This window comes from Panthera uncia (assembly GCF_023721935.1).
Source record: "Panthera uncia isolate 11264 chromosome B2 unlocalized genomic scaffold, Puncia_PCG_1.0 HiC_scaffold_24, whole genome shotgun sequence".
NCBI classification, from domain to species: domain Eukaryota; kingdom Metazoa; phylum Chordata; class Mammalia; order Carnivora; family Felidae; genus Panthera; species Panthera uncia.
Window position 1 is genome coordinate 1,224,308 of NW_026057580.1, and position 12,607 is coordinate 1,236,914.

The 12,607-nt window shown below is 57.6% G+C and overlaps 2 protein-coding genes across 2 annotated transcripts in view; both read left to right on the forward strand.

Annotated features, from left to right (window-relative positions):
* The first annotated feature begins 430 nt into the window (after positions 1 to 430).
* PGC (progastricsin) lies at positions 431 to 8,912 on the forward strand. The gene is made up of 9 exons (XM_049653293.1): positions 431 to 489; positions 2,484 to 2,634; positions 2,919 to 3,036; positions 4,155 to 4,273; positions 4,769 to 4,968; positions 6,589 to 6,711; positions 7,341 to 7,488; positions 7,898 to 7,996; positions 8,689 to 8,912. Exons 1-9 carry the CDS (start codon positions 431 to 433, stop codon positions 8,839 to 8,841), a joined length of 1,170 nt encoding a protein of 389 aa, XP_049509250.1. The 3' UTR covers positions 8,842 to 8,912.
* A 1,805-nt stretch (positions 8,913 to 10,717) lies between these two features.
* Positions 10,718 to 12,607, forward strand: part of TFEB (transcription factor EB) — a 55,243-nt gene continuing 53,353 nt past the window's right edge. The window contains exon 1 of the mRNA XM_049653289.1: positions 10,718 to 10,801. The gene's annotated coding sequence lies outside the window, so the exon portion shown is untranslated. The remainder of the gene's footprint in view (positions 10,802 to 12,607) is intronic.

The following is a 12,607-nucleotide window of genomic DNA, read 5'->3' on the forward strand; positions in this document are numbered from 1 at the left end:
ATGGCAATAGTGGTGAGGATGTGAAAACTTGTCTATGGAGGCCCTACGGCCCTCAGTCTACCTGACTCTGGCCCTCACCCCAAAATGCGCACATCATGCCACTGTTCCTGGACAAGAAGAAATCCTCACCAGCCCATCTTATGGCAGCTCTTATGCACACTTGTTTGGCGTCCTCTGCTTGTATTAAAAAGTGAAGAAGAAGAAAGTGCTTTGTGGCCACCCTCCAAAAGGAAAACGCACAGAAACCACAGACACCCGGAGCACAGGGTACACTCGGCATTGAGGTCACACTTTTGCCTAGGGCCGGGAGGCAGGGACTGGGCTCGATCCCGGGGGGTATAAAGGCAGAAGGAGTGCTCAGGGACTTCCCTCCACTGCAACAGTCAACTTGGAGTGGCTCTCCCTCTGTGGCCAGCTGGGAACAAGAACCATGAAGTGGATGGTGGTGGCCTTGGCCAGCCTCCAGCTCTTGGAGGCCGCAGTGGTCAAGTGAGTCTGGGGCCTGGCTGCCAGAGCAGGTGTGGGTTGGGGCATCCGAGGCAGAAGGGGCTACAACCTTTGCCCTCAGGAAACGTCTACAACTGAACCAAAGGAGAGTTTGTCCACTAGATGCCCAGCAAGCCTTTACAACAGACAGACACTGAGCATTCACGGTCAAGAAAGATAGGCTTCTTTACTGGTGTTACACCACTCAGAGAACGGGGCGCTAATGCTGAACGCAGGGTAGGGGGCTGAGAGTCGTGGGTTCTTCTGATGGGTCAGGGATCGGGTCAACTTCAGGACTGATTGACTTGTCTTTCCGGCCCTGGTCTGTCCGGTTTCATCAACTGTGACTGGGTGGTCATTCCCTTCCCTGGTCTGGATCTGCAAAACATCTCAGCAATTTGTGTGAGTGATGCTATCTCTGGTAACAAAAGCAGAGGCCGCACACCTTGTGATTGCGCGGGCTAATTCATTTCTTGTTCTCTTGGGCTTTGTTTTCATTGTCTTGAGCATCCTGGGGTTTTCCCCTGTAATCTTTAACTTGGGGCCACATGCCTTTCTGCAGACTTAATTCTGTTGGTGGTTGCAGAAGCGCTTTCCCCTCTGATGAGAAAAGAAGGACCCAGCACAGGGTAGTAAGGGTGACTGCTGTCCAAACAGACCCCGGATGGCAGGATTGCTTTCCTCCTGCAGAAAGGAACGATTATTTCTGGATAGGCAGACATTTGCTAAAAATTCCCTTAAGGCCCAAAATTTATAGCGCAGATGGCACAATCATTGAAGCAGAAACAGCGGTAAGGTGATGTCTACGTGCCAGGTAAGGTGTCAGAAGAAAGGGAGCAGGAGGCGTGGCGTCCAGGACCTCCAGAGCGCTCCCGGCCTGCACACTGCTTGCTATGTGACCCTTAAAGACTGATGCCTCCAGCTCCTCTGAGAAATCTGTTTGCAATATGCAAATTCTGTCGAGATGGTGAGCCAAGCAATCGTCAGTTTTCACAGCTCAATGTGAATGGCTGTAGCTAAGAATTTCGGAAGAATGAGGGGTCCTGACGGAATGGGGATTCAGATGGGGAAAGAAAAGAAAGAAGCAGCACTTCTGGAGTCTGGAACGAGCCTGGGTGGACCCACAGAGGCCCCTTATGTAATGACAGCAAGCTGGTCTTGGAGGAGGACAGCCAAGGGGGATCGGGCCAGAAGCCCAGAACTCAGAAGTTCCAATTCCAGAGCTGATCTGGGCCCCAGACCACCCAGACCAACTTCCACATTGCCTGGTGTCTGTAGAAGAGCAGTGATGAGCCCCAGGCTAGGGGATTAGCAGTGTGGGCAGACCTGGGACCCTGTCTTCTGAGTCCCAGTCTAGTGCTGTCCCCTCTGCCCATGCTCTGTCACATCAGCCGGGGTCAGGTGCCTGAGGACCACCATAGCAGAGGATCTGGGGGGAGCTCTGACATCTCTGAAATCTTTCTTATAAATGCACATATCCTGGGCTGCCTGGCTGGCGTACTCAGTAGAGCATGCAACTCTTGATCTCGGGGTCCTGAATTCAAGCCCTACGTTGCATGTAGAGCTTACATAAAAGACAAAGCGTATATCCTGCCAAGGGTAATGGCCGAAGTCCCCTCCCCTTTCTGGGAAGGAATTTATGGGATACCTGAGAACAGAGGGCCAGGGAAGGATGAGGAGCCTTGAGATGAGATGTGGGCAGGCATGGGTGGAGGTATTTGTTTTCTGAATCTTGGAGCAAGTCCTGAGAAGATTTTTGAAAGAAGAGAGGGAGAGGCAAAGAGGGAGGCAGAGGGAGAAAGAGACAGAGACAGAGACAGAGAGAAAGGGCCAGAGCTGGAGCCAGAGCAGATGGGCACACGGGACAGAGGAGCAGGGAGTCTGGGGCATGTGGCTGGAGATGGAGAGGCGGGTGGGTGGGGGGGAGAAGGGACTGGGACCATCAGAGGTGCTGTAGGAATGAGGGAGGCCCCGTCCTGACCCCAGTCCCTCTGCAGAGTCCCCCTGAGCAAACGAGAGTCCATTTGGGAGACCATGAAGGAGAAGGGCTTACTGGGGGAGTTCCTGAGGAACCCCAAGCACGACCCTGTGCAGAAGTACCACTTTGGCAACCTCGATGCCGTCTACGAGCCCCTGGCCTTCCTGGATGTGAGTCCTGACGCCCTCCCTGGGGCTCCCTCTCTCTACCGCAAAGTCTGAGGCCAGGCCCTGGGGGTGTGCTGCACCATCTACTTTGCAGCCTCCCATCAAGCCCCTGGGGCCTGTCAGACTGGCCTGAAGGGCTCTGCGTTCTGGGCAAGTACGGGAGCTAGGCTCGGGCCTCTCCCTCTGGTGTGGGTTATAGGGCAGGGGCTCTGTCCATGGAGGTCTGGCTGGGCCTGAGGGTCCCTGGATCCCTCCAGAGCTAAGAGCCTGCCCCATGGTCCCCCCAGAGTCTCTACCTTGGTGAGATCAGCATTGGGACTCCTCCGCAGAACTTCCTTGTCCTTTTTGATACTGGTTCCTCCAGCCTGTGGGTGCCCTCTGTTCACTGCCAGAGCCAGGCCTGTGGTAAGTGCTGGGCTTGCAAGGACAGGTGGCCGGTGAGGGACTGTGAGGCCGGGGCACTTCAATCCTGAGAGTCAGGGACTTGGCCAGGATCGAGGGGCATGTGCAAGACAGAGAGGAGAAGAGGCCGGCCGTGGAGCTGGGTGATTACTTTGCCTTCCCTCTCACCCACACGTGTTCCTTCACCTGCTCCAGCCTGACCCTTCTGGTCGGTCCGGCCCACTTCTCTCTGCTCCATTCTGTTCACTGAAGACAAGGCCATTCCCTCCCAGCAGCATCTACAACATTCTTTCTCTTCCACTCTCTCCACTCTTCGCGAAGTTCTCATTGAGAGTCTCCCTAGACACATGGGACAACAGTATAGGATATGGTCCCTGTATTGTAGTTGTATTTCTTTTTTTTTTTTTTAATGTTTTTATTTATTTATTTTGAGAGAGAGAGAGAGAGAGAGAGAGAGAGAGAGATCATGCATTCAGGGGAGGGGCAGAGAGAGAGGGAGGGAGAGGATCCTAAGCAGGCTCCACACTGTCAGTGCAGAGCCCGACCCCCGGGCTTGATAGCACGAACCGTGAGCTCATGACCTGAGCGAAAATCAAGAGCCGGACGCTCAACCAACTGAGCCACCCGGGCACCCCCTTGCAGTTGTATTTCAAGACAGGCCAGGTTCCCCTCCTTAAGGCTGCCCTGGTCCCTGCCAGAGCTTTGGGGTTTGGGTCCTGACACTTTTTCTCCCAAGAATGCCTCGTCGGCCTTGTTCCTAATCTCTCAGCTTCCTGGTATGACCAGTTTCTTGATGGGGCGAGGGTGGGGGGAGTGCGGGCATGCCCTGGGGTTCACCTGCTCCTAGAGCTGATGGGGGTGGGGTGGGGATATAAAGGGAACCAGGGAAGTGGAGAGGGATTCTATGCATCCTGCCCCGGAGGGTCACGGTCAAAGGGCACCCCAAGGGTCTGTAAATCAGAGGGGGCTTTGAGGCCAATGCTGGGAACCCCCTTGGCTGGCCACCCCTTGACTCCGTGGCCAGGGATGCTGAGGCCCCAGGATGTGAGCACAGGCTGGGACATAGGTGGGCCTCCCTCCCCCTGCCAGCCTGCCTCCCCAAACCCTCCCTCCCACTGCAGCCGGTCACTCCCACTTCAACTCCAACGCGTCCTCTACTTACTCCAGCAACGGGCAGATCTTCTCCGTGCGATACGGCAGTGGCGGCCTCCGCGGCATCTACGGCTATGACACTCTAAGGGTGAGCCACGTGGCAGGCTGCTCCCTGCCCCGGGACGTGGGGACTGTCCCTGGGGCTCTGAGCCGGGTTGGAACCTCACAGACCTCACCGTCTCATGGGAGGTCAGACGGAGATGCTGGAAAATATGGGAAAACTCCTAGTGCTTTACTGAGTACAGGCCAGGAAATCAGTACCCTCCAGGGCTCCTTCGTGCAGTCACCCGGCCCTCCCTGACTGCATCATGTGCCAGGCACCCAGGACACCTGGTCCTCTCCTTAAGAGGCTTAAAGCTGGGGGAAGATGAAGGGCGGGGGCGGGGGGGGGGGGGGGGGGGGGGGGGGGGGGGCGGCAGGGCTCAGTGAGGCCTGAGAGTGAAAGTGGTTCTTGTGAGACCTGTCAAGAAGACAAGGGGCAAAGGCGATAGAGGGATGCTCAAGGGAGCCTCTGCGGGGGGAAGGTTTGGGGGAGGTGGGTAGAGTTACACTTATCACCTCTCATCCCCCGCGCCCCCTCCAGGTCCAGAGCATCCAGGTTCCCAACCAACAGTTTGGCCTCAGTGAGCTTGAGCCAAGTCCCTATTTCTTCCATGCAAAGTTTGATGGCATCATGGGCCTGGCCTTCCCTTCCCTGGCAGAGGGTAGGACCACCACCTCCCTGCAGGGCATGCTGCGGGCAGGCGTCCTCTCCAGCCCAGTCTTCAGCTTCTACCTGGGCAGGTAAGAAACTGCTTGCGTGTCCTTAGTTCCCAGGCAACTCCCTCCGTTTTCCCCCAGACCCTGGAAAAGGGTGAGGCTCAATGCTTTGGGGTTTGGAGGGCTCCCATCAGGGAATGGCTCCAGCTACTCCCATGTCTAGCATTTTCTTCCTGGGCTTATTAACATTGATTTTTGAGAGACAGAGCGAGACAGAGCACGAGTGGGGGAGTGGTAGAGAGAGAGTGGGGATGCAGAATCCGAAGGAGGCTCCAGGCTTCGATCTGTCCGCACAGAGCCAGATGCGGGGCTCGAACTCACAGACCGCGAGATCATGACCTGAGCCGAAGTCGGCCGCCTAACTGACTGAGCCACCCAGGCGCCCCTTCTTCCTGGGCTTCTGAACTGTCCCTCACTCCACACCCTTTCCCCCATCCCTGCGTCTGTCCCCAGCCCACTCTGACTTTTCTTTGCATCTCTAGTCCAGGTCAGAATCTTTCCCTCTTCTGGATGAACTTAGCTTTGAGTGTGGCTGCTGATTCTCGATACATCTTGGATTTACCTGCTGCCCAGAGCCTCCATTAGCTCATTGCCTTCTGAGCCAATATTTTCTACCTGGACACTTCTTTTGTATAATAATCAATGGCCTCATCTCCTTTGATCTATTGTTCTAGCCACGTCCTGGAGCCTTCTGGTCTACCTTCATCATTTGCCCCTGACAAGTTGTTTTCCTCACAACACACAAGCGATGGCCCAGGAGCCAGAGGATGGGGGCAGGGGTGAGTGGCCTGGAATGGACTTTCCTTCTTTTCCTCTCCAGAGCTAGTCAGCCACCTTCTGGAGATAGTCAGCATCTGCTATCTGGGGTTTAATCGCTTGACTCTGACTTTCAACATTACTCTGTTTCTAATGTTGCGGACTTTAACTCTCTACCTCTGATTACAATTAGCTTTGAGTTTAGCCCTTAGGAACTCTGTCCAATTCCACACTCAGGTTCAACCACCAGGGGAGGCTGAAACACACACGAAAAATCCTCCCTTCCTCTCTGCCGAGGACCCACCTCCCTCCGGTCCCAGTAGAAAAATGACAAGTGGGGCTCAGTGTCAGGCTCCCACTGACATATGACACCAAGCAGCAAGAAGCGGAAGGGACAGGAGAAGGGCATGTGGGGTGGGGGGTAGGGGGGTGCACAGGGAACCTATACAACCAGTGGCTTTCCCTGAAGCAGGGCCTTGTGGGGCAGCGGTATCTGGAACCCGAGGCATGGGAATGCTGAGGGGCTCAGCTTGGAGCTACAGTCAAAAAGGGGGACAAAAATCCCTTCCCTCAGGCTTCCACGGTGTGAGGGGTAGACACAGCGTGGGGAGTCCCATTGTGACGGGCAGACACAGCCCTGCCTTCGGGGAGTCTGATGGGGGAGACAGAGCCAATCTCAGGGAGCCCCAGTCTGAGGGAAGAGACACAGCCATGCTGTCAGGGAGCCCTAATCTGAGGGGGAGACACAGACCCGCCTCGGGGACCCCCCCCCCCCCCACCCAGCCTGCAGCCAGGGCAGGACCTCTATTTCCCTCTGAGAGTGATTACTCAGTAGGAAATCTTTTCCATAGTCATTCCCTGACTCACTCTTCTCTTTGCCTTCTGCAGACAGATGAACCCTCAGAAAGGAGCAGTTCTCATATTCGGGGGGATCGACAACAGCCTGCACAGGGGTCCGATCTACTGGGCCCCCGTCACCCAGGAGCGCTACTGGCAGATTGGCTTTGAGGAGTGAGTCTATGGTGGGGTCCCAGGCACGTGGGCAGGCTTTGAGGCGTTTCATGTCACACACACACACACACACACACACACACACACAGATGGACACACACAGATGGACACACACAGGAAGGTACTGCTGGCAGGTGGGGATAGAGGACCTCTGAGGCCTGTCCCCACAAAGCTACAGCTGTCCTCTGCTGGAGATTGAAGGTCCAGCTCAGCCTGGAAAAACGGGGTGGGATGGGGACGACATACAGGGTAGGTCTTAGAATTCCAAACATAGACCCTGTGGTCCAACACTATGTGCTTAGAGACTAGAAACTGGGATGTATGTGGGGGGATCAATGTGCTCAACGTACAATGTGCTCAAAGAATCAGTGACCCCGGCTTTCAGTGTTTCTAGAACCTTCCTTGGAACTGGTAAGAAAGACATTCCATGACCCCTTAGGTGGCTTTGGGTAGAGTCTGGTATGGTGTAAGTCAGGGGGATGGCTCGATTGACCTCTGCAGAGTCCTACTTTTCTGAGGTGCACCTTGATTCTACGGCTGTAGCTGTCTGTCCCTCAGTGGTGGGGAAAGCCCACTTCCCAGCTGCCCTGAGCTGGGGGTGCTGAGGGGGTTCGTCTCCTCACCTTCAGGTTCCTCATTGGTGGCCATGCCACCGGCTGGTGCTCCCAGGGCTGCGAGGCCATTGTGGACACAGGCACATCTCTGCTCACGGTTCCCCAGCAGTACCTGAGTTACCTTCTGCAGGCTACAGGGGCCCAGGCGGACCAGTATGGACAGGTGCGTCTGGTGGAGACATCCCCCTTCTTTTAGAGAGACCCTCCAGGAGGCATTTATGATCTTCCTCCGGCACAGGAATAGCCCGGCTCTTGGCCTCCATGCTTCTGGCTGCCCCGAAGCACTGGAGATGGGGGGCTCTGGGATGCCTGGGGCTGTGGGCCCAGAGGCGGATTCAGCGGGGGCTGGCACCTTGTCCTGAGGGGACACGAGGAGGTTACTACTCAGCAAAATTTCCTTGGAGCTTCAGCTCCTCAAAGGAAACTGGTTCAACACTTGCCAGGCTTGGGAGTAAGAGCAAGAGAGCTGGACTGTGGGGCCAAGTGGGGGAGGGGTCCGGGGTGGCTGAGGTGGGGCTGGCAGGTCCTCTGATGTGGACGATGAGACCCTTGGGCCCTGTTCCTCTCTGCAGTTTATGGTGGACTGTAACAACGTCCAGAGCCTGCCCACCTTGACCTTCCTCATCAATCGTGTGCAGTTCTCCCTGCCATATTCCTCGTACCTCTTCAGAGTAAGTCTGCAGGGATGTGACTGGGTGTGAGGAGGGGCTGGGAGCCGGAAGCGCTGGGTCTCCTCGCCACGTGCCATTTCCCAGCTCCTGGCAATGCTGCCTCACGTTGTCCACCCACCGATTCCAAACCCCTTCTCGGGCACGAGGCTGTGACACAGAAGAGTGTCATCTGTTATTTATTATTATTATTAATCAGTGTGGAGGGGCACTGGGTTGTTTGTGGCGCACTAGCTAGGGTCAGCCCTGTTTGCCTACGCTGTCCCACCGGAGTGTCACAGCATTCAAGGAGGGAGGTGCTAATTTCTATTTTACAAGTGAAAACTTGGAGGTTCAGAGAGGGTAAGACACTGACACAAGGCTCCACAGCCAGTCAGCATGAAGCTAGGTTTGGAAGCCAAGTTGGGCTGGCTTCAAGGCTTTGCCAACCAGGCTGACCTACTCCAAATGGGGAGCAAAAGAGAGGCGGAGGGGAACCTGGGGAGAGGAGACTATAGATGGTTACCGCAGTGTGCATTTACCCATTCCAGACCTCTCTCCCACCGCCCCAGCTCTGGGGGCTCAGTTGGCCTGTGAGCCCTCAAGGGCAGAACGTCTGGCTCACTCATTTCTGCATTTGTGCTCCCGGCCTGGGACTCAGGGCTGAGCAGGGCTCTGTCCATGCATGAGTGAATGTGTGCTACCCTTCTGTGCAGGGAAATGACATTTGTGCCATTAGAGTCCAGGCCACCTACCTGCCCTCTAGCAGTGGCCAGCCCCTGTGGATCCTCGGGGACGTCTTCCTCAGGTCCTACTATTCCATCTTCGACATTGGCAACAAGAGGGTGGGCTTTGCTGTTGCCGCCTAGACCGAGTGCCTGGATGCCTGGGCTCCCTTCTTCCTCTAGATCCCCTACCCCGAGCTTCTCTGTGTGCTTCTTCTCTGGACTCAGCCTTCTTTTTTTAGATTTTGGGTTTTCTCTCATAATAAATAGTTCTTTTCCATGTTGGCCAGCGTGTTGTTTTTAGAGGGCAGTTGTGGCCTGTAAGGCAGCTCCTATCACAAGAATGGGGGGGGGGGTGAAGAGTGGGAGTCAGGGGTAGATTTGCCTCTACTGGACCGTGTTCTCCCTGAGTGGCTAGGAGGTTTGTGGTGGCTGGGGGTGGGAGGGGGGAGGAGGGTTACTGAGATTCTAAGAGGGATGGGGCATGAGGTAGGGCTCGGGGAATGGTCCCTCTACCCCTCAGAGCTTGGAGTCTCTTCACAGCTTGTCTCTGGAGAGAGAAGACAGTGGTAGTGACATTGAAGCAGGGCATTCCTTTGTGATGGGTCAAGGGGCCCTACCCCAACCACCCAAAATGCTCTGCTGACTTAATTGACCGAATGACCACCAGAATCACCCCAGGCAAGTTTTCTAGCACTGTGACTGGGGTTTCCAATGCATCCCACACCTAGGCCTTTGGCTCCTCACCTGTGATCAGGTTTGCACTGGGAGTTTCTGAGAGATGCTGGATGCCTGTGTGCACTCGTGGCAATCATGGGTCCTTCCGGGAGGAAGGTGATGTTACCAGAACCTGTTTCCAAGAGGGCCTCAGAAGGTCTGGGTTGAGTGAAACTGATCATATTTACACCTAGACCCTTACGCCCCGGGGTCTGTTTGAAGAAGGGCTGGCCCTTAATTGTGGACAAGAGCAATAGCTACTTGGAATCACCGGGAAATCAAGCCCATTTGTTGTAACGAAGTGAACAAGGGAAGATGTTTTCTTCCTCTAGATTTCATTCCTGTTCTCCTTAGGAGCCACCCGTCAAAGACCCACAGATCTGGGGCTACGTGGTACTGGGCAGAGGAGGAAGTGGGGAAAGCAGAGAAGGGTAGCTCAGAGCTATGTAACTTCCAACAGGGGAATGACATGAAGTAGATCTGCAAAATGTTTCCCTGTAGCATGGTGGTGGGGGTCACCAGCCAGGGAAGACTGATGAGGCTTGAGGAGGGGTATAATTGGAAAACTCACAATGGGAGGGAGGGAGGCTCCTTGGACATATTTTTCCATGCTGTCCTTGATCAGCCTGACCCCAGCCTTGTCCCTTATGTTCAGGTGCAGGGGTGAAAGCACGAGATCCAAGTCTGGCATTCCACTCCCAAACATGAGGGAAACTGAGGTTTGCCATGCAGTAGTTTCTATAGCAACAGCACACTATCTGGGACCCTATATCCTTCCTAGACTCCAGGCAAGACAGCCTCCTGCAGGCCTCTCCTTGGGGTCAGAGAGGCCACAGGGTGTACATAGGGAGCTGGAGTGCGTGGCATCACTGACTGAGAAGAGAAAAAAACTTGCAAAAGGGGCAGAAACGAAGTGCGACATAAGTTCCAAGTTAAATGCCAAGTCCCCGTACCCAGGCCAGGGCCCGCAGAGTGGGACTACAAATCCCGGCGTGCCAGGCAGAACCGACGGGAGGGACTACATTTCCCCGCGGGCGCCGCGGTAGGCCCTCGAGGGGCGGAGCGGGGCGGGGCGGGACCGCGGGGGGCGTGTGCTGCCCTCTGCCGGGCGCGGCGGGAAGTGGGTGCGGATTGACAGTGGGAGCCCTGGCGCCGGGCGCGGGGCTCGGTGACAGCGGAGGCGGCGGCCGCGGGCTGGACATAGGGAGCGGCGGCGGCGCCGACGGCAGCGTGAAAGGGCGGGCAGGGCGGGCCTTCCCGGTGGCGCGGAGCCGGAGGAGTCCGGGAGGGGGCGGCAGGCGCAGCTCGCGGGCCGGACACCTGAACTTGGGACAAGTTGCCGGAGCCGCGGGGGACAGGCGGCGGACGGATTGACCTTCAGAGATAGGTGAGAGGGACCGAGGGCCAAAGGGTGAGCGGAAGGCTGGGAACCCCGGACCCAGGCTCCCCCGCCCTGATTCTGTGGGTCCGGGAGACAGGTGGGTGGATGGGGGTGCCGGCTGAAGAGGGGACAGGGAGTGTGTGCGCCGCGCCGCCACCCGCCCCGCTGTCCGTCTAGCCCGAGACGTTGGGCACATGGCCGGAGCGGCGCTGCCCGCCGAGCCCAGGAACTCCTCCGGCCCCTCACTGCAGGCCCGGGCCGGGGGCGGCTTCTCTGCGACCTTATGTAACCAGGCGGGAGGGGCCGGGGCGGGCATGGGCCTTCCCGGCTCCGGAGCTGGGAGTCGAAGGGGCGGGAGGCGTGGGAGTGAACTTGCAACAAGTTTGAGGGACGTGTGGGCCTTGCGCCTACTCCTTCTCCACCGGAGGCGGTTGGGGCGGGTGGTACGGGGGACGGCGCCGGAGGCCCGGGAGGTGTGCGGGGGCCGAGTCTGGCCCGGCCAGGCCCAACCTGGATGGTCCGGGGGAGTGGGAGGGCCGGGGCGGCGCCACGCCCCCGGGCTGGAGGGGGGCGGGTGGAAGTACCATCCTCCCCACCCCCCTTCCCGTCCCTTCTTCTCCCTCGGTGTCTTGAAGAAGCCGCCTCTGCCCGCGTCCCCTGGTATCCCTGAGCTCTTTTTCTCCTCCTTGCATTATTCCCCGACCTGTGGGAGCCCCAAGCCCAGAGCTCGCCCTCCGCGCGCCCCTCTTTTTACTTTCCCGGGAGCTCCCGGCCATCTGCCCGTCCCCGAGTACCCCCCACCTTCTAGGTCCCGAATCCCGGAAAACACGCCCCCTTCCCCTTATTCCCTTAGTTCGCACCGCCCAACCCCATGCTGCCCCGCCCCGTAAGTCCGCGCTCAGTCTTCTCCCCACCTCCCCGAACCCGGGTCAGCTACGCGGGCGCCGCGCGTGCACTTCCCTCCTTGAAGGGAGAGGGTTGATGTCAGCTCCGTTCCCGCCCCTTGGCCCCTTCTCGGCCAGGGGTTCTGGCTTCACGCACGGCTGCCCCGAGCTGCTCCGGTTTGCGCGAGCAGGTTCGCGCCGCAGCCGCCTGGCGTGCCCCAGCCCCGCGCACAGGGGGGAAGAAGGGAGGGCGCCCGGGGCGGGGCTCGTCTGCACGCGCGTCCGCACTGCCCGGAGCTCCCCTCCCCGCTCTCTGGCGGCCGCTCACCGCGGAGCCCTTCCCATCACAGTCCACTCCAGCCGGGAGTCTCTCGCCCGTCTGTTCTGGGGACTGTTCGGCGCGAACGGTTTCGGACTGGCGTTGAATGCGGTGCTTTCTTTGGCTTTGCGTCCGCTGGAGAAGTGTTAACTGCCGCCCAGACCTCACCCTGAGTGAGGGGTCTTAGTTGAGCAGGGAAGGGGCAAGGCCGATGCAGGCCATTAGTGATACTTCTCCGATGTGGGCTCGGGCCCCTGCACCCTCCCGGTCCAAGATTCCACTGGCCCAAGACCTGGCAATTCTTGGGGTGGGGGGAGGAGGTAGCTCTGGTTTCCTCTTGGGCGGCCAGATGCGGTTGGCTCAGATCAGAACGTAGTTCTTGGCTCCTTAGCCTGTTCGCGGTGAGGCTTTCTCCGTGCCCAGCCTGGTGGACAGCCTCTAGGCCCTGCCCTCAGGCAGATCACAGTCTGGGGGAGAGATGCCAGCGATAAAGGCCAGTCTTAGACACAGTGGAGGGGAGAGTCCTGCGTGGTAGTCTGCTGGTATGCTGGTGCCATGCCTCAGTTTACCCAGTTATGGGTAAAAGCAATTTACTTGGCCACCTTCTTT

Excerpts from the sequence above, each read along its gene's own strand:
- PGC (XM_049653293.1), top strand. The coding sequence starts at position 431 with ATGAAGTGGATGGTGGTGGCCTTGGCCAGCCTCCAGCTCTTGGAGGCC. Across the intron at positions 3,037-4,154 it reads CTGCCAGAGCCAGGCCTGTG|CCGGTCACTCCCACTTCAAC; the intron begins GTAAGTGCTGGG and ends CTCCCACTGCAG. Across the intron at positions 7,489-7,897 it reads AGGCGGACCAGTATGGACAG|TTTATGGTGGACTGTAACAA; the intron begins GTGCGTCTGGTG and ends TCCTCTCTGCAG.